Source organism: Rhizophagus irregularis, chromosome 30 (genome assembly GCF_026210795.1).
Source record: "Rhizophagus irregularis chromosome 30, complete sequence".
Taxonomy (NCBI): Eukaryota; Fungi; Glomeromycota; class Glomeromycetes; order Glomerales; family Glomeraceae; genus Rhizophagus; species Rhizophagus irregularis.
Window position 1 is genome coordinate 1,515,858 of NC_089458.1, and position 26,451 is coordinate 1,542,308.

General features: G+C 27.9%; 6 protein-coding genes across 6 annotated transcripts; 3 read left to right on the forward strand and 3 right to left on the reverse strand.

The window, feature by feature from the left end:
• Positions 1-2,407: 2,407 nt before the first annotated feature.
• On the forward strand, positions 2,408-3,285 carry OCT59_021760 (uncharacterized protein; the record flags this gene model as incomplete). Its single annotated transcript, XM_025329139.1, has 2 exons — positions 2,408-3,095; positions 3,215-3,285. 2 exons carry the CDS (start codon positions 2,408-2,410, stop codon positions 3,283-3,285), a joined length of 759 nt encoding a protein of 252 aa, XP_025178287.1.
• A 1,411-nt stretch (positions 3,286-4,696) lies between these two features.
• OCT59_021761 (uncharacterized protein) lies at positions 4,697-5,803 on the reverse strand (the record flags this gene model as incomplete). The annotated part of the gene is made up of 6 exons (XM_066146724.1): positions 4,697-4,734; positions 4,803-4,890; positions 4,954-5,011; positions 5,172-5,250; positions 5,311-5,338; positions 5,774-5,803. 6 exons carry the CDS (start codon positions 5,801-5,803, stop codon positions 4,697-4,699), a joined length of 321 nt encoding a protein of 106 aa, XP_066005832.1.
• An 86-nt stretch (positions 5,804-5,889) lies between these two features.
• OCT59_021762 (uncharacterized protein) lies at positions 5,890-9,354 on the forward strand (the record flags this gene model as incomplete). The annotated part of the gene is made up of 2 exons (XM_066146725.1): positions 5,890-9,251; positions 9,352-9,354. Exons 1-2 carry the CDS (start codon positions 6,096-6,098, stop codon positions 9,352-9,354), a joined length of 3,159 nt encoding a protein of 1,052 aa, XP_066005833.1. The 5' UTR covers positions 5,890-6,095.
• A 433-nt stretch (positions 9,355-9,787) lies between these two features.
• On the forward strand, positions 9,788-11,384 carry OCT59_021763 (uncharacterized protein). Its single transcript, XM_025317444.2, has 4 exons — positions 9,788-9,979; positions 10,095-10,360; positions 10,431-10,603; positions 10,670-11,384. The coding sequence occupies exons 1-4, from the start codon at positions 9,937-9,939 to the stop codon at positions 11,040-11,042; spliced, it is 855 nt and encodes a 284-aa protein (XP_025178289.1). The 5' UTR covers positions 9,788-9,936; the 3' UTR covers positions 11,043-11,384.
• Positions 11,137-14,686, reverse strand: OCT59_021764 (uncharacterized protein; the record flags this gene model as incomplete). The annotated part of the gene is made up of 11 exons (XM_025317445.2): positions 11,137-11,543; positions 11,629-11,755; positions 11,837-12,416; positions 12,485-12,614; positions 12,685-12,789; positions 12,872-13,027; positions 13,106-13,258; positions 13,330-13,764; positions 13,830-14,075; positions 14,144-14,277; positions 14,494-14,686. 11 exons carry the CDS (start codon positions 14,684-14,686, stop codon positions 11,442-11,444), a joined length of 2,361 nt encoding a protein of 786 aa, XP_025178290.1. The 3' UTR covers positions 11,137-11,441.
• Positions 14,687-16,071: 1,385 nt separating this feature from the next.
• OCT59_021765 (uncharacterized protein) lies at positions 16,072-16,395 on the reverse strand (the record flags this gene model as incomplete). Its single annotated transcript, XM_025330372.2, has 1 exon — positions 16,072-16,395. One exon carries the CDS (start codon positions 16,393-16,395, stop codon positions 16,072-16,074), a length of 324 nt encoding a protein of 107 aa, XP_025178291.2.
• Positions 16,396-26,451: the final 10,056 nt, after the last annotated feature.

Below are 26,451 nucleotides of genomic sequence, written 5' to 3' on the forward strand. Positions count from 1 at the left end.
AATAACTATAATTTATTTTGTGATATTAATAGTAATGTTTTTACATTTAATAAATTTAAGTTTACTATTGTTAAAAAGTAAGTCATTTTTACGTTTTGAAGGAACTGTATTTTGGATTTCAGATAGTGGTTCCCTTTCTGTTTCAGATGATATATCAATTTCCTCAGGCATTAGAAATTGCTGCTTCATTAAGGTTTTCTTTTGCATTGGATTTTTTCGCGTTTGAATTTTCTGTTGTATTAAAATTTTCTGGCACATCCTTGTAAATAAAATATACAAAATAATTAATAATATTTAAATAAAATTATTTCAATGGTTAATAACAATATAGTCAATATACCTTAAAGAAACACTTGGGAGGGTTAAGCTTAGCGATAGTTAGCTTTTGTTTTTCATTCTGTTTTCGATATCTAATAAGCAAGACAAATTAATAATTTGGTAGCAACATAAAATTAATAAATTAATAGTTACTTACGCATTTAATCCTGCTAAAGATCGATGTAATGTTACGTTCATTATTGCTTGTGAATCTAATCCCTCGTCATTTAATTTCTGAGCAGTATATTTTCGTAATGAATGATTTACAATTCTTTTATTTGTACAATCAATTCCTGTAATATTGCAGATCTCTTTTAACATTTCAGATAATTTGTCTCGACCCATATGAGAAGTAGTATACCAGTTTCCATTTTCAATTTCTAAACAATAAATATAATTTTTAATCAATGATTACTAGTTTTATTAAATGTGTAATTTAGGAAATAAATTAATACCTTTAGGATCTTTATTTATGCGAAGAAAAAAATTTGCTTCAGCATTTCTTGGACGCAATTTTAAATATTTCTTGATATCACAGCATGCGCCATGTACCCCTATTTCATCTGGTGGAATAATATGTATAGGATGTTGATTAGAATTTGTTTTATGGTAATACCCGCCTTGATGAGTTTTATCGTGAATTGTTATAACATTAAATCCACCATCATCTCGTTCTTTAAAATGTTCAGCCATAATATTATGGTAAGATCCACCTCTCCGTGCTGTACAACATCCAACCCATAAAAAGACCCTTCTTAATAGTCCATCTGGCATATTATTTGACATATCAGGATGTTCAAATATTTGGATCATTTCTTCATTAGTAAGAGGATCAGCTCCATTATAATCGCCATTATTAATTTCTTCTAATTCAATCATTCTAGCATGTAAAGTATCACGTACAGATCTAAACTCATGATCTTCATGTATATTAAATGATTCATTAGTTTTAAATATTTCCTGATAGAACCTATTTATAGCACATATCCCATTGTATAAAGAGTTTGCTTTGTATTCTTTATTCTTCCTTGTTTTTATAACTATTATAAATTCACATAAAAGTAGTGCAATAACCTTTTTATCATAAAGAGTAAGTAAATCTATAGCAGGTTGTGTATTTTTTACAAATTCGTCAAATCTAGAAAACCATAAACGTGTATTTTGTTGAGTATTTTTAGGTTTTGCAACTGTAGCATACTTTTGTAAAGTTTCTATACAAGGACGGTTATATGTTTCTTTAAAAGTGGATGATTTTGAAGGTTCTTTGTATATTTCAGAAAGTTGTGCATTTTCTATATGACTTAACTTTTCTTTTAGTTCGTCTAAAATAACAGTATTATTTTTTGAAATCAATAATTCGGAAGCTTTCATAAAACTAGCCATGTTAATATAGAGAAAAGGAGAAATAAGCTTTTAAAATTAAATTTGGGGCTTTTTATACAATATTAGACTATTAGACTATTAGTAAGCTTTGATTACGTAAATGACAGGGGGGATAAATCAATTATATCCTGGCTAATTGGAATAGTAAAATTTTACTTTAGAATCGGAACATGATCGGCCTATCGGCCGATCATTTATCCGATCCTAGTAAAATTTTACTTATTCCTAATTAGCCAGGATATAAGTAATACATATCTGACAGCACCCTAATTAATCAACTAATTAATAAATCTGATTAAATTTACTGTAACTACGGTTTAATATATTATAAGCTGATTTTGATCAGTAATATTTTATAAATTGACTATAAATTATATATGTTAAAATTTGGATGATAATTGGCCAATTTTTAATAACTTCTAAAATTAAGCCAAAATGTATAACAGATTTGCTGAATTTTTGCTGATTTGTTACATGACCAGAAGTTTTAATTTTGACCAGTAATCATAATTAGTCTAAGAAGATTAAACATTATAAAATTATTGTAATGATTAGTTGGATTTGATATATATAATTATTATCTGTTCAAAAGATGGACTCTTCAAAGACAGATTGCATATTTTGAAAAAAACTTGAGATATTTAGTAATTACAATTAAAATAATACAACTGAACAAGAAATACCAGCCTTTTGCATTAAATTTAATATGCATTATCAGGAGAGGGAAGATTTTCAGATATATGTTCAGTGCATCAGTTCGTTGCAAACTGGAATTGAAGAACAAATATGCAATCAACATGAGAATGAAAAGTATAAAGATACTGGCATCTTCTCCAAATTTTGTACTAACAGACAAAGAATTAAGGAGATGCAAGCATCCTTTGGAGAATTGCATAGAGTATGTGTCTTGAGAGATGCTAAGCAGGCAGAAGAAGAATTCAGAGCAAAAATATGTAATTATGTACTTGCAATGCATGGCAATGAAAACAATGTTTGTAAAAGATCCATATGCATATTGCCAACAGCTAGTGAACAAGTTGGATTGGAAGGGCTGAACGGTAGTTTGTATATGGTAGTTGATACGTTTGTTGACGAATCTGTCCGTCGCAATTTAGCATCTTCTATTTTGTGTGATTTACCTACCAATAGTGCTGATCCAGAAAAGCTTGGCTGTTACTATAAATGCATCGCAGAATTTGGATTTAACCATATTATTGTAATTGGAGAAATGTTATATGGGTTGCTCTTTATTGATTGCTACGGACGGGTTTTTCAATGGGAGGATATGGAACAGGTATTATGGCCAGTAGGGGATTCATTGGAAGATATGAAGCCATATAAAGATCTTGTCATATGGACTGTAGAAGATGGTGTTGTATATGAAGAATCTAAAGGTATATCCATAGGCATTGTTATTTTTTATTTAAAATTAATACTATTATTTCTTGGCTGTGATTTAATAATAGGAGTAAAGATGTGGGATTTTCTTTTTAATTAACTTTCTTCTTTTTAGATTCTTTAAAACCAAGTTCAGTTAAAGGTATAAAAAACAATCACTCAAGGAAGAAAAAGAAAAAAAAATAATGGAATTAAAGATGACTTTATAAAAAAAGATATGATCAGAAGATTAGAAACAAAAATAATATTAAATAATATCTGCTATTTTACATTGTAATAATTCTATATCCAAAACAAAAATAATATAATATCTGCTTGTAATTGCTAAATATATAATTTAATTCCCCTATTCAAATTATCAAATAAAGCTTGATAATTGAAATATACAATTCAGAAAAGTTTATTGTGATCTACTTTTCGTACGCATTTAAACCATATAATATCCTGACATTAGCAGTGATTCCTGAACCGAGCGAACTGAAATTAATAATTATTACTTATAAGCCAGCTAAATCAGTTTTGAACACGCTATACTTTATAAACCAACAATTGTACCCAAAACCTTTTCATACCATGACACAATATTTTGATATGCCTCAAGACTTTTACCTAAGGCTTTCTTGTTGAACTGGATACCAAAAGTATCGAATCATTTTGCATCTGCCCGTAATCATGTGAAAATTTATCTAAAATTTAAATGTGGAGTTACATATATTAATTATAGAAGATCGAAGCTTTTGGATGCTTGTATCCTTTCCGGAATAACAATTTCCAGGTTTTGATCATACCATACTTCGAAAAGAAAGATTCCACTATCCAGACAAATGCATCTTTTTTGCTGATCATGATTAACAATGTCTTCGAGTTTTTTGACATCTTTATACCAGCTAGTGCTATGAAACCGATACTGAGCCCCTTGCACCTCCAATGCAATTCAATATTTTTGGAAAAAGGCATCAAGTTCTAATCCATTCATGAAAGGAGGGCAATATTCGATCATAGATTCCTCATTAAGAATTTCCTTAGCTATCTGGATGCATCTGGTCTGGAAATTGCGATTTTTCTTGGATTCCAGTTCTGAGCCTTGGTCTCAAGAATTAAAGCCTCAATACTCTCAAGATGGTCTGGGTATTGCGAACTAAGATGTTTTAATTTTACTATATAACCCTCAAAATCTGTGTAATGTTTTTTGGTAGATTTTAGAAATTCGCCTTAAACTCGGCTTTCTTAGTCTTAAGCTCAGCATTCTCAGCCTCAAGTTCAGTGATACACTGTTTCAATACTTCAAGCTCGGATAACGTGATCTATATATAACTAACACACTGCATATAAGCATTCAAATAAAAAATTTTGCGGGACCGCGCGGTCTCGGAAAATTGCCAAGAAAAATTTCTTATTAATACATGCGAAAAATAAATACAAATGTTTTGGGACTTTGCCCGGGATACATCATGACGTTTCTATGCTAGACTGCTAGTGTCCTATACAATTACTTTTTCTTTGATTATCTCTTCTACATGGCACTTCTTATTTGTGGGTTCTTCACTAGCTGATATTCTATCTTTTAACAAACCCACTATAACTTCCAAAACCCTCTTCACATTCTTGCGTAATTCGGTTGGATTTTGATGGCGTCTGAAATTGTGAAACGAGTTAATGATGCAAAAGCGAAACAGAAACCTTCACTAGAGTCATTTTCTCACCTGTTGTGACGATACCATAGACATATTCATACTCGGAACCGAATGCCTCGTCGGACTTCCGCTTTTTCTTGAGCATGTTTAAGTTCATCTATATCGATAATATCAGTTAGCACATGTACAGAGCGAGAAATAAAAAATCTACATTACTTACATCACATGAACTTTTACATTGCATAAAATTTTGAGCCACCGGCTGGTTTTTTGCTTCCCTTCAGTTATGCAAATTATTTCTTCGAATAGACCGTCTATGATTTTTTGATTGCATAATCCAAGGTAAGATAAGCAAATCTTTAAGAAGACTGACAGCTGTGTGAAGGATTGTTGAAATATATTCACAGCGCATAGCCTCGTTGCTGTCAACAACTGGACCCATATTTTTTTATTTTGCGAAGAATGTCATCAATGCAAAGCTTAAACTCCGGAGAATTTTTCTCTATAGGGTGGGGGTCTATAAATGGAATTTGTAAGTCTGAAATTTGTTAAAAAAGTTGGCATGCATATAACTTACCTAGAGCAACTGAGGTATGCTTGTTATGCTATCACTATTAATGTCATATTTCGCCAATATCTCACTTAAACTGCGGTACGAGGAGAATGGGCGCTTCGTATTGTCTTTGAGGGTCTAGACCTCTTTTGCGAGAAGTGTTGCTGGTTCCAACACAAATCCAACACTACGAAAATTTTCTTCGTTCAGGTCAAGAAAGGAGAGGCCGGTAATTTTTTCTTTGCGAAGAATACTGAAGTCGTCATCGTCGAGCTTGAGGTTTTGTTCTTTCAAAAAATCGATAAGGGTTTCTGTATCCCAAAGTAAGAGTCGTGTTCAGCTGTTGAGGTAGACATAGCGCTTTTTATAAGTAGTTGGCTCGGATAAAAAAATAGTGTTACGTTCCGGAGTGAGATAAAAATTTATTTCTGTTCGGCAAGGAAAGTATTGGGCGTTAATAAAGGTTTTTATGTCGCACTGGCATTACCTCAGGATAAATTTGATTCATAGATTTCATATTTAAAAAATGCAATTAACTTACGTAATAAGATTTACTAGGCGGACTACTTAAAAAGGAAAATTTGCACGCTACGAGCTTTTTTATTATTGAAAGTTTTTGAAAAACCAAATCTTACACGCTATACGAAATATAAATTTAGTGATAACGTTTCTTGTGTCTTTTTAAATTATAATCTAGTGTTCAACAATTGGACAATTGGTGAAGCGTTAATTACATAATATTCGATATAAAAAACTATATTTACGCGTAAAGAACTTATATTATTATATCTGAGTGTTAACGCGTAAACATGGCTCCGAAATCGCGACCAGATCACCCATTTTGTGCATGCGGTAATCCCGTCCGCTTATGCTATTTTGTGAAGAAGAATCACCCAAGACACAGGGATAGATACTGGGGTTGCCCGAGGAGGTCTTGCGAACATTTTGAGTGGGTGGACCCATATCCGGGAAGATCAACGGGCTCACAGAAGACCCAGTCGAATTCGAACTCCCATGCCACGTCGGCTCGGACTGGAAGTATTGGCATCGAAGAGCTATTTAACGCGTCACCATCGGATGCCGAGTTGGAAAAAAAATATAATTATCCCATTAAAGTGACGTTTAGTGTAGACAATGATGAACATTTTATAGTAAGAGGGTATCATCATATCCTCACAGAGTATTGGAAATCACGAAGAGGTGCCATTTATGACGCGACCAGAAAGGGATGGGTAATTCCCATGACAGAATATGAAAATTCTTTCAGGGAATTAACAAAGTACAAAAAAATACCAATGGAAATTATAGGGGTTTCTGGGTATGTAGAAAAAGCTATCAAATTTAAGGCTGCAAAACCTCACATTGAAGAATGTCAAATTAAAGAAAAAATTGGAAGCCTCTGGGAAGCGTTACTCTCTCACCAAAAAGAAGGAGTGAAAGAAGTCATTGCTCGGAATGGACGAGTTTTACTCGGAGACGATATGGGCCTTGGAAAAACAATCCAGGCTCTTGCTATCGCAGAATATTACAAAGACGATGGTAAGGTCCTCGTTATATGCCCCGCCTCAGTTTCGGGGAACTGGGAGAGTGAGATCAAGAAATGGTTGGGTGCAAAAGATGAAGAAATTTGGATCGTAAAAACCGGAAAGGAGGCGAATCAAGATCAAGCGCAATATACAATCGCCTCCTATGAAATAGCGAAAAAACGCGAAGGTTGGACAGGGCGATTTCAAATCATTATTGCCGATGAGTCGCACTTCCTTAAAGATCGCCAATCAGATCGAACGAAGAAGCTTGCTCCTCTCATGAAAAAAACAAAGAGAGTAGTCCTTCTTTCAGGTACACCGGCAGAATCAAGACCAGCCGAACTTTTTGCTCAGATCAATATTGTTGCTCCGGTGCTATTTTCGAATTATGACGAATATATAAAGCGATTCTGCGGTGGCGAAAGGAGGATGAATAAAGATGGAAAGAGATATATTGATACAAAAGGGGCGACAAATACAGAAGAGCTCCACTGGCTTCTAAATTCGACCATTTTGATCCGAAGGAAGAAGGAGGACGTAAACTTAGGTTTACCTTCAAAGACTCGACAGATAATTCATATTGAGATTCCCGCAACTTCCAAAAGAGAGTTGCAAGAAATGAAAAAAAAAAAGGGGGTAGATAAACCTAATTTCTTGAAGTTGTACGAGGAATCAGGTAGAGCGAAGGTTCCTGCCATTCAAGATTATCTCCTTAGTCTTAAAGATGACAACAAGAAATACATCGTATTTGCTCACCATAAAGACGTAATGGATCAGATTTGCTATGTCTTGCGTAGGGAACAAATCAGATTTATAAGGATTGACGGTCAAACCGATGTTAAAATAAGACAAGACTTTGTTGACAAGTTTCAAGATGAAAGAGAAGTCAAGTTCGCGATTTTGTCCCTTACCGCGGCGAGTACTGGTCTGAATTTTCAAGCTGCTGATGGAGTTATATTTGCGGAATTAAGCTGGAATCCGTCAACAATTGCACAAGGAGAAAATCGCGCACACCGTATCGGTAGAGTCGGCGACGTAGAAATAAAGTATATACTCTCTAAAGACACCTTGGATATGGTTCAATGGCATATGTTAAAGAAGAAATCAAAGGTACTTGGTATAATCTTTGATAACGAAGATAATGTCTCCTTGGACGAAATTAGCGAGGAAGACCATTGGATGATTGAAGCGCTCGGCAAAGAAATGTCAAGTCGGTGCGGTAATGAACTTAATACTCAAGATATCAGAAATTTTTTTACGAATCCCAATGAAGAAATAATCGACGACAATCCCACGAAAGATCAGGAAATTACCGCTGAGAAAGCTGATAATAATCGAGATAAAGGTTGCTTAAAGGCTTGCACCATTTTCGATGAGATGGCTGATAATCTCAACTGGGATTTCGATATTGGTTCTTCTAAAAAGCCTGTATTAGGTGATAAAGTAGAAATTATGGCAACAAATTCAGTAGAATTTCCAACTATTTTCGATATTATGGCTGATAATCTCGATTGGGATTTTGATAAGGATTTAGATCTAAATTTTGACCATGGTGATGCGAAAACTAAAAATTTATCGTTTGCTTTAGAGGACGATGGTAAAGCTATAATAGATAATAATGATTATAGTAATTCAATTAAAGTTGATACCACTACAGATCCCACATTTTTTGAATTAAATGACAACAAGGCTTTAGTTTCGCTAGAACCTTTCAAGAATTGTATTGAAAACAGAGATTCTCAAAAAGAACCAATAACTATATTGGATGATGAATATACTCAGAATATTATAAACATTCATTTTGATTCAACTGTCATTGAAGCGGAGAATAACGATAATAGTGACAAATCCGATAAATACTCGGCAGCTGAATTAGCCAGTTTTTTCAATCAAAGATATAGTGCTGATCCTAGCTCAAAGGAAACTTCATCTCATAATGTTTCAAACGTTTTATTTTTCACAAACGAACTTACAAATGAAGATTATGATCCACGAAATTTATCAGGCTCACAAAATAAACGCTATACTGACGAAAAAGATCAGCGATATGAACTTTATAGCTTATTAGGCTCGAAAAATAAACGCAAAGCGGACGTTTATACAAATGAACCTGATAAAGGTTCAAAAAAAATTCGGCTTGAAACAAATAAAGAGATTAAAATATCACAAATGGCGACAAATATGACAAATACTTATGTTTGTTCGATAGGACGAAAATCTGCATTAGCAACTCAAGTCGTTCAGGAAAGCAAAAGACCTATTTCGGAAGTTCAACCGTTGTCACTAATTAACCAAGTTGCCTATCCAGCAAACCGAGAATCTTTGTTGCCCAGAACTGCAGATCAAGAAGATAATGAACAACAAACCCAAGAAAGACATACAAAGAAATGTTATCGTGATAGAGGCGAAAAATCAAAATGCCATGGAAATCTAGACTTGGTTGATATTAATCGTTCTTCCACATTTTTGTGTTCTCCGCAAAATTATGACTATATTTTAAATTCAAAGTTGATTAATTAACTTTATTTTCTTAATTTAGTAATCTTTAGGGTTTAAGTGCTGTTGGAGTATCTTAATTTTATAAATAATGTAATACGTGATCATTATGTTTTACAATGCAGGTAGATCGATATAAATTTCGCGTCTTAAATTTACAGTAATTATATTTATCCATTTAATAAATAATACTCGTAATGTAAATTGCTGTCGTTTCAAAATCGTAATTTACTAATGCAGGCCGAGCACTTTATAATGCCGGTCAAGATCACGCAGGTGAAAAAGTGACGGTGTTTTTCACAATTCGTGTAACGCTTAAGCAATTTAGGAATGAGATTAGTAAGAACCGTCAAACCATTTTTTCATTGATATGGTAATTTAATTAACATTATTAACACATATTTTATCCCATTTTAGGTAAATCGACCTTTTGCTGATCTACATTACAAATCAAAGAGATGTCGATCGCTTAATTTTCTATGGATATTACAAGAGAAAATTAGCAAACGCATGTCATATTAATAATCAAAGAAATTGTATTTGTAATAATAAAATTAAATAGATTCGAAATCTATAAAACGGGCATTGATTTTCTTTCTTTAAATTTGAAGCGCTAACGAAAAAAAAAATGTCTACTGCTAGGTTGCCTTGTTATTATATTTCTCATGGAGGTAAGTACTTTATATCGCGGGCTAGAGTATCCCGAGGGTTGACTTGCATTACCATATTTAGCAGCCAGAATTGTTAGTAAACTTATATCACATCAATTCATATCATTACTTTAAGGTCCATCAATATTGATTGAGGAAGAGGATATAACCCATCAATGGCTTAAACGATGGGGAAAATTAATTATCGAAGAAATTAGGCCAAAAGCTATAGCCGTCATTTCCGCTCACTGGGAAACAACCAACATCAAAGTAACGAATTTTTCAAACAAAACACCAATTATATATGATTTCTACGGATTCCCACAAATACTCTATCAACAAACATATGATTGCAAAGGTTCTCCAGAAGTAGCAAAGAAAGCTGTTGAGTTATTAACTCAGGTAAAGTTTATTCAGGCAATAAAATTATTTATCAACATTGTCATCACATAGCTTTTGTTTAATTCATTAGGCTGGATTCGAAGTGGAATTGAATGATAAGAGAGGATTCGACCATGGTTGTTGGATACCAATGAAAATAGCAATCCCTGAACCTGGTGATTTGCCTATTATACAAATATCTCTTACTCGTAAAGCATCCTATGAATATAATATTAAAGTTGGTCACGTATTGGCTTCTCTTAGGTAAGTAAAATTTGAAAAAAGATTAATTATTATTTAAAACATTAATTTTGTTTTTCATTTTTTAAGAGATGAAGGAGTTCTTATTGTCGGTTCAGGAAGCTTGGTTCATAACTTAAAAGAAACATTCTCTGCATATAACAAAGAAACGAATACATTTGAAGATTATGTGGCTTCGTACGTTGAACCATTTGACAAGGATATCGAAGAATTTTGTACAAAATCCACTGGAAAAGAACGTGATCAAAAATTGATTGATCTAATTAATCATCCTTTATTAAGACAAGCTCATCCAACAGACGACCATTTAGTCCCTTTACATATTGCAGTAGGTGCTGCTGGGGATGAACAAGGAACAAAATTGCACACACAATATGTAGCTGGTTTAAGTATGAGTGCTTTTGGTTTTGGTTCTGGTGCTAGCGTAAACCCAAACTTATAGTTATCTTATTACAATAAACGTGTTAAAATGTATGCCTCTCTGAAATAAGATTCATTCGAAACTTTTTACACAATATTGCACGATATTAAATTTTAAATATTTTAAATATAAACAAAATGTATTTTTAATATTAGGAAATGATATTAGATGACAATAAAGAAATGATAATTAAGTGAAATAATGTTGGCTATAAGAACATTAAAAATGATATTAGCGATGTGAAATTTGCAGAAATAAGTGCAAAAATGAAAAATGAAAATATTTTTTGTTCAAGTAATATGAGATTAATGATTGTGAGAAATTCTACATAAAATTAATAATACAATAAAAATTATAATATAAAAAAAAATTAAATATTAATGGGAAATGAGTCAAAACATAATACTAAATAGTTAAATTTTATGCCTTTCTTTTAGAGAATGTTTTGTTCAACAATTGTAATAGCTTGGAAACATTAAGTTGAACATATTCAAGATCAAGAGATAGTATGTTATCTTGTTGCTAAAAATAAGCACAATAATAAAAGGGTTAATGCTTTATCATGTATTTTTATTTAAAGTAATTCTTAATAAAAAAATCTATGTACCTTTTCTAGGAGATCGTCTAATTTAAGGTCCATCTCTAAAATTGGAGCATCACGTCCCTTATAATGCAATGCAATAATAAATGTTCCAGGAACAGGTGATGTGATATTGAAAAAAATATTTTGTCGCCTAATTTTTTAAAAATGAAGTTAAGGATATATGAAACATGAAATTAAAAAGTTTTATCTTTATAAAAATTGAGTAACCCACCTATTCTCAGGTACACTCGTTTCAACTATAATTCCATCTTTTTCTAAATTGGTGTGTGTAAATTTGTACGGACCCAAAACCTTTATCTTTTGACTTTTTTCTTTACCGCCCAATTTTACCACACTTGCACCAGGTCCTCCTTTGGCATCTTGTTGTCTAACATTCAGTAAATATGCTTTATAACTATCCAATTGACTTCTTAGATAATTATTATGATCACAGATTGTTTTATAAACAGTCTCAAGAGATTTTATTTCTTCGTTGACCTTTTCTCGAAGATTGCCAAGATGAACTAATTCTTGTGCAACTTCTTCGGTCATAAGTTTATATCCGTCTCTTCGGTTAATCACATGAGCTTCTTCAAGTTCTCGAAGCATTTCTTTAACTTTAATTCCTTTGCGAACAAGAGTGGCATCTTTTGCAGTTGCTGCCATTTCAGCTACCGCAGCCAAATCAATATTTTGTTTATTAGCGACTCGCGGTATAGATCGAATAATTTGCACAAAAATTGATTTCGTTTCCATATATAAAATATCATTTTGTGTCACGTTATTGTCGGACATAAGTGCTGTGGCGATATCTATAAGGTTGAGTGTTGTGTAAATAATATTGTCAAAACATCACAAATAATCACAAATTATCGCAAACCTTGTATAGGTGTCTCCCAACGACTAAATAATGGCAGCTCAACAATTTTATTTTCTTTTCTAGGAACCTGAGCTGGGGCTGTACCAATTTCTTCCAAAATTATGCGTAAATGATTCTTGTCTGATGGTGCCTACATAAAGAAGTTCAAATAAATATTCCCCTAAAAGAATAAATATCAAATTTAAAGAGATTATATATACCAAAACTTCCAAATGTTGTAACAATAATGCATGTGTGTTGTATATCTCATTCAACGTTATTTGTAACATTAAGTCCTTTTTTGAAAGAGCCACATATTGATCCATCTAAAGAATATACATAACATAATTAATAAATAAATCAATATTATTTATAACTCTAAAAATTATGATTTTCAATAGAACGTACTTCTAAACTCTCATAAAAATCGCCCACTTCGCACAATTCCAATAAAAATTTATTTATTCTCTGTTTATTACTCTCAATAAAAGGATTCAACAACATCATAAATTCTTCCTTTGAATAAGAAGGCTTATTTGCCAAATTTTGTATCATCTTGGCAATCTATCAATAAAGAGAAAGAAATAATCATAAATAAAATGCGCTTAAATATATATTATTAAATAAAAATCCATAAAATACCAGAGTCAATGTTCGTATTGGATGTTTGCCTGGATTTCCATCAACTAACATATATGTTTGTGGTGTGACAATGGCTGGATTGACAAATCTCAAGAAGAAAAATCCACCGATTAATGTACATATCATAAATTCTGTTGCATCAGGATATTTTCGCTACAATGTGTTAAAAATAATTAGTGTATAAGATATTCGTAAAATAGGTTAAGTTGAAATGTAAAACTTACCTTCGTTAACGATTTAATTTGTTTACAAATCCATCGAATACCATACGGCACTTGTTCGATAGACTGTATTATAGTTGTGATGAAAGAGTTCGCAATGTCTATTAACATTTTTATGCGAGGTGCTATAATAGCTTGAACATCGGCATTGGCCGCGGCAACATCAGGTGTAACAGCGCGTGGAAGTTCGGGCGGTAATGAACCATTATCTTCCTCGATTTTTTTTACCATCTGTTCATATACTTTTAGTGGATTAATTTCTAAATTTAAGTCCTTACATTCTATCAGACTATTTATTCGTTCCGAAAGCACAGCTTTCAGATAACCCTGCCCAGGGCCTCTACGAGTATATGTTGTCATCATACGTGATACAGGCGTATTTGCTCGAAGGAGAGAATTGAAATCATTTGTGGTTTCAAATTGTGCTGATAGAACAGACTACATGAAAAGAAAAATTCAATATAAAATTTCGTATCTTTTTCACTGTAGACATAAAAACTCACCTGAAACATTGTTAATAATAAATGTTCTTCTCTGCTTTCATATTGATTCCCATACAGTGTAAACATTACAGTTTGAAGCAAAGTATCAATCTCTGTTAAACTTACTAGACGACATAAATTTGCAATATGTCGCGGTTCGGTTTGAAGGAGGAAAAAAAGATTTCCATATTGATTCATTTTACGATGATCTGGGAAAGCAAAAACTTGTTGATCTGATTCTTCAAAATGACTTTCTACTTCTTGTTTCTATATTGTAGATAAATACAAATTTAATTTTTTTTAAAAAATTTTAAAAATCAATTAAATTAAACAACCTCATCTAATGCCATTCTGTTTGCGATTAATAAGGCAATTCGTGAATCCAAATAGCGAACATCTCGTTCCAGAACGAAATTTTTTTTGGATTGTGCTGAAATTCGGCCTTTTAAATCTCGTAATCGTTTTTGTGCTAAAATAAGAAAAAATTTTTGCATAAGAATTGCAATTTGTACTGTATTTTTTCGCGTAATTAAATATATTTCCATTCACAATTCCTATATAAAACACGTAATAATTTTCTAAATAAATGATTATAATTTCATGATAAATTGACGAATATTCAATTCTCCACTAAGGTAATCGTATCACGCGTAGAAATACACATAATTTGAAGTCAATATTCTACCTTTCGCTAAATCATCTTCAACCTCTATGTCCTGTTCTGCAGCCATAGAGTATAGTGCTGTTACAGAATATCTCGTGCTGGAACGGCCAGCAAGAGATCCTGTTGTGTCTCTTCGTTGAGCATTTCTATTTAGGGGACGTGAACCTGGTGAGATGGGAATTCCAAAACTTGCTAAAATGCTTTGACGTTCCATTTGTCGGCCTTTAGTATTTATTGTTTGCTATCCTCTTATATTCCTATGAGTTCTTTAAATAGCTCTTTTGAAGTGCACTACAATGCTCGTATAATTTTTAGTGCAAGTTATTTTCGCTGATGAAAGGTTGGGAAAAGGAATCGTATCTGAAATTTTTTGAAAGTAACTTCTATAATATTCAACATTCTAATAATACGAATTTCGCGGCATCCCCTTTTATAGAAATAACGTCTTATTACTTTCAGAGTTTCAAAAAAAAAGAACAGTCGTACAGTTTTAACTAATTGTTGGACATATACAGATTATTCATTTTTTGACTAGCCGATTTGACGCATCTCATTTGACTATATGAAATACTTATAAAATTACCTGGGAAGTTGGGTTAGACTTAATATATCTCCAAAATCCGCGCATAGTATATTAGTATCCGCAACTTTTCACTTCACGTGATTTATAATTTTGGCCCGAATTATAACCCTAGACGTTAAGTGATGCTAGTAATACTACTCCAAGGGCCTATACTTTAAATACTTTAAAAAAAAGTCAACCCAATAATTTAATTACATTAGTAAGATTTAATCTAAATCTATAAAATCCAATATATATTATTGTTATCTGCAGCACATTCATTAGTTTATTAGAATTTATAATTATGATAAATTACAAATAATATATTTAAAAATAATATTTATATAATAAAAATATCATTTATTTAAAGCAAAGCAGGAATTATATTTCTAAAGATAAATTTTGTTTATTCTTAGCAAAATATTTTTTTACAAAAATCACCTTTATTTTCTTTTTTAAAAATTATTTTTTATATTATATTATTTCTATTTTTGATTTCTTAAAATATATTTATTTTATTAATTAAATGTAATTACTAATTATATATACATTATAACTTTTTACCATATTTTATTGAAATTAAGTACCCTCAAAAATTAAACTTTTCAAAATTTTTTATGCAAAAGTTATATATATTTCTGATAAAAATAATATCAAAAATAAGCACTACCCCAAATTTTCATCCAAAACTCTTGCAAAATGGGGGTGCTTAATTTTGATAAAATACAGTAATTAAAATAAACTTCAAAATTTTTGTTTTTTAAATATTATAAATTAATTTATATAAAACACTAATTATAAAATTTTTTTTTTTTTTTTAATACTTTATTATAGATGCGATCATATCCTATTATAATCACGCTTACTTACATATATAAACTTACAAAATATAAGATAAACAAATACATATAAGAATTAAGCATTATGAAACAAGACTACTTTTCATAAAGAACAAGTCGACCTGTCACCTAAACGATCACATCATTGTTAAAAACCATGATGCGACCTCAAATTCAAAGGTGACTGTCATGATCTACCTAAAAATTTGCCCAATGACCGCCTCGATGGAATGCCAAATCATTCCATTTATTCCAATTACTTTCTAACATCTTACAGCCAACATCTTTAACACCCACTTCAGTGCGTTTACTATGTGACTTAGCTTTTTTATCTTTACTGCTAATACCACCCCACTTTTCTTTCTTTATTTGTAACTCGTTCCTTGGTTCCCAAATAAACACTTTGAATTCTAATAAAACTCTCCCAGTTATTTGTTTCAGTACCTTATACAACAATTTTTCTTCAGTTATTTTATAGCACCTTAATAATTCTATTAACTGACAACTGACTTGATTCTTCATTAAAAATGTAAAATTATATAAACATCCAATATCCCACATACCAAGCTCATTAATTTTACCTTTTAATTCTTGTGTATCTATATCATCTCTTGAATACTCCTGTATAATTTTAGCTAAAAAAATTTTTAATCACTACACGTCATAAATAACGTGCATGTATGATTCTTTCTTTATTAAAAAAGCTGTATGTACATACTATCGAATACAGAATGATGAAACGATTTTTATAATTAATTCTTTAAAACTACTAAAAGAAGTCTATATATTTTTCTTTCAAATAAAATTTGCCATATGTAAATATAATCAAATATGGAATGGTGTGAAACTACTAAATAAATTCAATAGACAATCTGTCTATATATTTTTCTTTCTAACTTAATAGCCTTATGTAAATATTATCAGATAAGGAATTAAAACACTAATTATAATAAAAATATAATTACATATATTAAACTAAAAGAAAAATTAACTAAGTAGAATTACATAATTTTAAGTCAATTCATTATTAGCATTAATATTAATTCCTTACTGATTAATTTTTCTTCTTATTTTTATAATAATATTTTATTATTATTATTATTATTATTTTTTATACTTTTTAGAAGTGCTTTCTAAATACACAAAGTGTACTAAGTAGCAAATTTTCAACTACCTTATGGCAGTTTACTAAAGGACCCACTAAGGCACAGTTTATAGCATTTAACCCACTCTAAGAGTCTAAATGAAATGACCATCTCCCATACTCCCATAATACCATACTAGATTAGATGCATCTTAGTCATTTTAATTAAACATTTCAGTACAATACATCAAGTACAGTAAGGGTCTAAACTATTTTTAGTTCAAGGACAATCAGTCTATACAGGCAAATATAATGGTACAAACATCTAAAAGACCTTTTATAGTAGTTTTAACTGGTATAATCTCATTTAAAGCTTACTACAGACCACGATTATCATTTCAGCCTATTATAATTGTCAACTCCCTACTAATAATATAGTAGTGACTATTGGAACAGTAAGCTCTAAGGGTATAGAATCTCCCTTTATTATAAGTGACTTACCTTAGTCACACAAGATTTATCAGCCAATATACCAAATATGTTAAGGAATCGAACCTCACTTCAGAACCTTATATATCTGTAAGCCAATAAACATCATAGTCAGCCTAAATCTATTAGAAGATAAATTACTGTAAAGACATTGCACCTAAGACTTTACTATTTATGAACTCCATCTAGTATGCGAATCTCACAGTAAAGTTCAATACACCTTTAGTGGTATCGTAGAGTGATCACTAAGACAAAAATCCACTCAAGTAATATACAAGCAATGACTACCTAGATAGAACAATTGGCTTACCATTACTTCAATCTCAGAACAGAGAACACTGTGATTCTCTATTAAAATGTATAGCTTAACTGTACATACTAATATACCATGATACAATTCATATTAATCCTATGACTCCATTTCAATGATATGGTATGTTCATATGCAATAAAATTCAGTGCAGATTCTGTGATCAACCAGAATTGAACTTGTATCCTTATCATAATTAGACTTTACGAGAGGATTCATAAACTAAATAATAAACCAAGGGTGATCAACCTTTAATAATATTTTACTATTTTATTAATTTAATAAAAATTACATTAAATTTCATTAAATAAATAAATTTTTTAATATATACTATATATTTACTAGTTAAATAAATAAATAATTAATATAAATTAATATATTAATAATAGTTTGTTTGTATGGTATATAAACTTAATATCAATAAAACATATATAAAGTTTGAACAAATTATAGCATTTAGAATATTTTTGGCATATAAAAGAAAATTTAAATTTTTTCAGCAGTTTTATCCTTTTTTACTGCAAAACGCATAAAGTTATAAAATAGGTAAAAATATATATAATAAATAATTTTAAGACTCTATAATATATAAGAATTGTGATATAAATATTTAAAAAAAACAGAATTTTAATAAAATTATATAATAATTAATAATCAATAAATTTACTATATAAAAATTACTAAAAATGAAAAAGTATGCATATATATAATTACACATAAATTTTATTTTTAATTTAATTAATAAAACTAATAATATAAAAAATATATTTAGTATTATTAAATACAAGTCAAACCAAATTGAACTGATAAGATCAATTTGATTTGACTAAAAGATTTTTAAATCATGATCTGATTCAATTCAACTTAACTATTAAATTGATGGAATCAAACTGATAGGATTGATTATACATATTGCTCAAATTATTTTAGGCTGCTATAATTATAAGTAAAATTCCAAATTTAATTATAGCACTCCAAATTATTTTGGCACTTTACATAGTAAATTACATATAAACTGAATGAATTATAGCATTTATAACATTTCAAATTATAATTATAACATTTCAAAATAATTTGGACAGCATATATAAAGTTGATAGAATTAATAAGCAAGTTAATAGAACTGATAAAAAGTTGATGAGACCAATATTAATGATTCCATCAGTTTGACTTGAAGGTTTAAATCAATTAGTTTAGTTTGACTTTAACTTTAAATCAGACTAAATTAAATCATTAACAACACTAAATATATTTTTTTTTACATCTGCAATGTATTATATTTTTCTTTTTTGGTAATTTTTATATATTAATTATATCAATTATTTTTGATTATATACTTCTGCACAATAAGTTTAGGACTACCTTATTCTTATTTATATTAATAAAGTTTTATTTCTATTTATATAAGTTTTTTTATATATAAGATCTAGCATAAATAATAATTTTCATATATATAAATTGTTGATCTTTAATTATTAAATTTCTTGATAACTACTAACTCAATTTTCATGAAATTTGAAATATAATTTTATTGTTAGCTAAACTATTAGAATTTTGTATTTATTTTACTGTAATTGGTTTAGTTAAAGAGTTGAACTTTATTTTGTATGATTTATAAATGCAAATATAGTAAGTTTTTATGTTTATTTAAAAAATTATAATACAAATTTTTTTTTAAAAAAAATAAATTATATAAATAAGAATAAAACTTTATTAATATAAACAAAAATAATGCTTGCCTTAAACTTATTGATAGATGATGCATTTATTTCATTAAAATTTTTCATTTTTTAAAAAATCCTGGTATGAGACTTTATGTATTTATTATATATTATAAGAAACTTTTATACTATACATATTTTTAACTGCTTTACAAATTTTCTTAATATATCAAAAAAGATTTAGAATATCATTTTTGATTTTATATATAATATATTATAAGGATGTGATATAATGTAAATACAATAAAAAATAAACTTTTAAATTAAATTATAATTTAATATTTTAATTATTTTAATTAAATTTTTAAAAATAGTTTTAATATAATATAATAAAAAAAATAACAATATTTGTTATTATTAAACTAATGAAATGTATATAAAAATATTTATAAATTAAAGTTAAATATTTTTTTATTAGTTTAATAATATTATATAAATTTAATAATTAATAGTATTTGATTTAAAGTTACTTATCTAAATTTCTTCAGAATTCTATATTTAATTTTATTAAAATTTTATTATGGTTTTATTATAGTTTCAGTAAAATTTTAGTAATTTTAGCAATTATAATAGATTTTATTAAATTTTACTTTCTTAAAGTTTTTATCAACTTTCCAATAAAACTTTAACTATTTTAGCATCTCACCAATGCAATTTGCCAAAATCTTTAATATTTTTAATAATTTTAATTTGATTTATTAAAAATTTTGAAAATATATATTATATTAAGAATTTTTCTAACCATCACCAGGGGTGATGATTACCAGTAACTGAAATTATTACAATCGGCCAGTATTAAAAAAATATAGTGCTGATAAAATTTGATAATTCTGGCCAACAGTGATGATCACCTCTGGTGATTTGAAGTAAAAACCTTATATTAAATATATTATATTTTATTATTTCAGTTATTAATAACTTTTGAATTTATATACATATCTGCCGATTTGTGGAATTTGCCAATCATCAGTTATGTGGCGCAGTACTGATTAAAATCAATCAAAACCTGTTCCTACATAAGAAAAAATGTCAAAAAATATATAAAAAAACTTTTAAGACACTCCCCAAAATATTCTTCTCAATGCTAGAAACAGTACACCCCTCTCTACAGCGAACCTCGATATAGCGAATAACATGATATAACGGATCATACAGTGTGGTACCGATTTTAAATATGAAAAAAACCTTGATATAACGAAGTTTACTATTTATTTACCGTATAACGTAGTATGAAGTAAAGTGTGTGAATTTCTTATATAAAAATGCCTCTCAATATAACGGATTTTTTTTATAACGAATTTTTTTCAGTTATAACGAAGAATTTCTTTATAATTAAATGTAATTATTAATAAATATTGATGCATTATGACATTAAATATCACCCCTGTGTTTTATATTTAAATTATGGATCAGGGATTGTATCGGGATCGTATCGGGATTAATAATTCTGGCTATTTTATTTAATATTTAGGCAGAATTACATTAATTTACATTAATTCGGTTGTATTAGGATTCGATGTGAATTGTTATTAATTTATATTTATCGCAGGGGGTAAGGACACTTTCTAGTTAAATTAATATATCATTAATAATTTATTTATTATATAGTCAGTTATTGTTAAACGCGAGCTATAAGGAATTATAATAAACATTTTTATATAGAACAACCGGGAAGACGTTACTATAATAAAAAAATAAAAAAAGAACATTAGTAAATGTTCTTAAACGAAATTAAAAGAAAAAATTGAGTTGTCCCACTTACTTCGACGTTCGTTCATTTCAAGTCCCTACAATAAAAAAAAATAAAAAAGAATATTAGTAAATGTTCTTAAACGAAATTAAAAGAAAAAAATTGAGTTGTCCCACTTACTTCCATTATCAAGCATCCATTTCGAATACAATAAAAAAATAAAAAAGAACATTAGTAAATGTTTTTAAACGAAATTAAAAGAAAAAAATTGAGTTGTCCCACTTACTTCATTCCCAAGCGTCATTTCGAAGTCCCTACAATAAAAAAAATAAAAAAGAACATTAGTAAATGTTCTTAAACGAAATTAATAAAAAAAATCGAGTTCCCCACTTACTTCATCTCGAGCCGTCCATTTCGAAGTCCAGGAAGTTTCCTACAATAAAAAAAATAAAAAAGAACATTAGTAAATGTTCTTAAACGAAATTAATAAAAAAAATCGAGTTCCCCACTTACTTCTTGTCTCAAGCGTCCATTTCGAAGTCCAGGAAGTTTTCTACAATAAAAAAATAAAAAAAGAACGTTAGTAAATGTTTTTAAACGAAATTAATATAAAAAACCCCCAGTTCCCACTTACTTCTCATTCTAGGCATCTATTTTGAAGTTTAGAAAGCACCCCTATAAAAAAAAGATTAAAAAAAATGTTAAATTATCGGTAATCAGATCAACAAGTCACATGATCTGTATAACCGATATTCCTATACCGAAGAATTCATTATACAATACCGAATAATTCGTTATAGTGTTAACAAAGTTGCTTATAACGAAGTACTGATCAGCTGGAACCTAGGGTTCATTATATCGAGAGGGGACTGTAGAAGGAGTTTCTAGAAAAAAAAGGAAAAAAATATTATAAAAGTTAGTTTATTAAAAAAACAAAAGAAAAACTTTACAAAATTCAGAATATTTAATGATTTAATGAAAAAAAAATAACTGAAAAATAATTAATAATAAATATCAAATAGATTTTAATTAAACAACTAATCAATATATAATCTAAATTCGCTAAAACATTATCATTATTAATATTTAGAGTTATTTATTTATTGAAAGATTTTTTTGAATAATTTTGCTTTCTAAATAAATTTTTTCTATAAACTATAAAAAAAAAAACAGCTCCAAGTTGTATCTAATATAAAATAATTACAAATATACTCGCAAAAATTCTCAATTTACTTGATGTAAAAACTGTTTGAAAAGTTGATGGGGGAGTTGATGAAAAGTTTAATAGGAAGTTTACGAAAGAAAAAAAAATTTTTAATGCTACTTTTTGTTGAAATAATTTTTTAATATCTGTCATATGATCATGTAGTACAAGTGTAATTACTTTTGCAAAACTTAATTTACCTAATTTTTATTAAATTATTATCAATTTTGTTAATTCTGCAGATTGGCAAATATGATATAAATTATATAATAAAAAAGTACTACTAATATTTTTTTTAATTAATTAATTTATAACTTTAACTTTTTATATATTTTAAATATCTATTATAAAGATTTAATTTGATACTAATATTATCTATATTTAATAACTATTATTTAAGATTCTATTAATATTCTTAAGTTTATAAATATTTTTAAATAATTGTATTTAGACTATTTGTACACTAGTGTGCGAAACACGGATCACGTGTTTATCATACTTTTCCGGTGATCTACATAAAATTTCCTTTTTTGGAATTTTGTGTAACGAATTTTCATTTTTACTGAGAATCAAAATTGCCTTTTTTGGGTTGTGTAACGTTACTCCAGTATCCAAAAATGGAAATTCGGGTAAATTTTGGCTGGAATTATAAATTTGGCCGAAATTATAGGGCGCGACATATAATATGTGACAAATAAGGTTTTTCTTACTGAAAAAATTCAAGTCCCTAAAATAAATAGTAAAAATGGAAAACTAGAAGGGTGTGACATGGGTGACAGATTAAAGTCACGTGACCCGTGTTTCGCACACTAGTGTATTTTAAGAAATTTTCTTGTATTTAATAGTAATAAAAATTATTTACAAATAAACTATTTTAAATATATAAAAATTTCTTATAAAATAATTAGTATTTTTTACTTAATTTTAATACCTATTAAATTTTTATAGATTTTTTTAAATATAAATATAAAAATAGTGATATATTTTCAATAATATTGCATTTATTATTATTAGAAAATAAATAAACAAATAGATTATTTTGCAATTAGTTTAATATATATTATAGGTAATAATATATATTATATTATATTTAATATAAGCTATTTTTTTTCTATTAGATTTAACCACCAATTAAATTATTATATTTATAAATTACATAATTTTATTAAGTGTAATATAAATTTTAACTATTACTTTTTTATTGCTTTTTTTATTTATTTATATAATATTATTATATTATAAAAGGTATTTAATTGGTATTAATTAAATAACATTCAAAATAAATTTATATAAGATGATTATCAAAAGGATTATATAAATTATTCATTTAGATTTTTAATTTTTTAATTTAAATAAAGGCTGTAATATTTATTATATAATATCTATTTATTATAAGTTTATAATTTTTACTTTAAATAGTTCTGAAGCTTTTAAAATTTAATTATTTTTTTAAAAGTTAAGAAATTTTAAGTATTATAACACAAAAAATAAGTAAATTTTTTTTTTTGGATCAATCAAAAAAAAATGAGTTATACAAATGTTTATCCCTTAAATAGTTTTGCCAGCAAATTTGCCTGCAATTTTTTAAAATAAATTTATATCCAAATATAAAGTTTGTCAATATGATTTGGATTATCCTATAATTTTGCAGCTATATTGATCTACATTTTTAGTATCAATTGTATAGTTTTGATAGGTGGTTAATGACCGCTAATCACCAAAATTAGTTACAAATTAATCTCAAAAAAATAATATCAGAATTTTTATATAATAAATTGATTTTCTTTAACATAATATTCTGCTTCATTACAAAGCATTTTAATATATTTTTTTATTTTTATTATGAAACTTCATACTTTAATGAACAAAATAGTGATGATAAAATTTAATTTTATGTATTTTTTACAAGTTCACAAAAATAATTCTATTTTTAGAGTTCTATGTAAAGTCAAAATGCCACTTCTAAACATTAAAAATCATCATAACAAAAGTTGTTCTTCATAGAAAATTTTACATATTCTATTAAACTTTAATATAGCTGCAATCAAATTCCAATAAGATTGTCAAAGTTAAATGCAAAATTTTTCAAAATTTTTTGTCATTTAAAAAATACAACTTTTGACCAATGGTCAATCTTCAATCTTATAATATGTAATTAATAAATAATGATTATTGTCACATAAATTATAATTTAAGCTCTTTGCGAAAAAAAATTTTATTAAAATAGCTTTATTTTTCATAAAATTAGATGAGAACTGAATTTTCAGTAAAATTGCAGATAAATTTGCTTGCAATATTTTACCGTTTAAGGGATAATATATTTATTTTATATTATATATATATATATATATATAACCTTTCAAATTGGAAACTCTGATTACTGATTATATAAAACATTTTTTTATAAAAGAAAAAATTTTATTTTTTTTAAAAAATATGGCTTATAATGATAATAACAACACTCAAATAAATTTGAAAAAAATACAAGAAATTATTACCAGAAAAAAAGTTTTTTAGTTTAATAGAAATTGGTTCTAAAATTTTAAAAAGTCAATTATAATAAATATATATCAGACTTTAGCAGAACGTTTTGAAATTAGAGATACTAAAACACTTTAATATAAGTCTTTATAGTAAATTTGAAAATAGACATGTAAAATTGAGACTTACCAATGGTGACAAATATATAAACTTTATATTTATTTTGCTAGAATTCTTAGACTTTTTTTAAGTAAGAAATTTATAACTTTAAAAAAAAAGTCACCTAACTCCAATATGTCAATAAATTTAGCTAATTAGAAATTAGTTTCTTCATATTCATTTCCAATCAATATGGAAATTTTTGAAAATAACACGCATTAATTACAGAATAAGTTTGTTAAAATACAAACAAAATAAGGCTATACTATTTATTTCAAAAGAAAAGAACTACATGATAACTTTTGCTATGAATACCTGAAGATAGCCAGCTTAATTTGCCTATTCCTATTAGACATAAATGATTACAAAATAACATCACTTCAAAGAATCCAAATAGTGGTAGTAATAAGTTTAGCAAGTCTATTAATAAACTTAAATTTCAGCAATATGTATTAGAAAAGATGATTTTAACAATTATTACTGAATATAAGCTTATGTTCAAGAAATAATATCTGCAAAATTGTTATCTATAATATCCCTTTCAAATAGATCCAAATTTAAATATTTAATTAGGACCCCGGATATCTAATATAAAGGTCATAATGGACTTTTGGCCAAAAACACCCCTTTTTGCTGAAACTCAAAAAATCGTTTTTTGTAAATATCTCAGCATCCAGTAATTCAATTTTAATGAACTTTTTTTTATTATTTTGTAGCCCTCATTTAGCTCTACAATTTAAAAAAAAGTTCATCAAAATTGGACCACTGGATGCCGAGATATTTACAAAAAACGATTTTTTGAGCCCCTGAAAAATGGGCCAATCTGCCGAAAGTGTGACTTATGACTTGTTTTGGAGATATCCGGGGTCCTATTTAATTATCTTAAGATTTAGGTAATATTTTGGCTATAAAGAATTTTTAGCAACAAAAAACTCTGTAAAAAAAAACTAATTAATAAGTAAAGAAAAATTCTAAAAACTAAATTTCTATCTACTATTATAAATAAAAATAAAATAAAATAAAAGAAATTAAACTTTTAATTTAATCAAACTAACAGTTTTCTGATTGTTTATAATCTGTCCATTAATTTTGGTACAATTTTCACTAAAAGTTCTTCTTTTTATTTATTTAACTTTCTGATTGAAAGGTCTTCTTGTACTATTATTTTTTTTATTTTACATTTTATATCTTATTTGCATATATTTAAAGAAATTTAATTAACATCTGTAATACTAAGATTCTTCTTGGAGAATTTCACAAAACTTTTGAAAGTGTTATTATTCTTGCTTTATTCTTAGATCTTTTGTTGAATTTTAAGGAAATGTAATAATATCAATTTATACATACTGCCCAAATTATTTTGAAATGCCATAATTATAATTTGAGATGCCATAATTCATTCAGTTTATATGTAATTTACTATATAAAGTGCCAAAATAA

Excerpts from the sequence above, each read along its gene's own strand:
- OCT59_021763 (XM_025317444.2), top strand. The coding sequence starts at position 9,937 with ATGTCTACTGCTAGGTTGCCTTGTTATTATATTTCTCATGGAG. Across the intron at positions 10,361-10,430 it reads CTGTTGAGTTATTAACTCAG|GCTGGATTCGAAGTGGAATT; the intron begins GTAAAGTTTATT and ends TTAATTCATTAG. Across the intron at positions 10,604-10,669 it reads CACGTATTGGCTTCTCTTAG|AGATGAAGGAGTTCTTATTG; the intron begins GTAAGTAAAATT and ends TCATTTTTTAAG.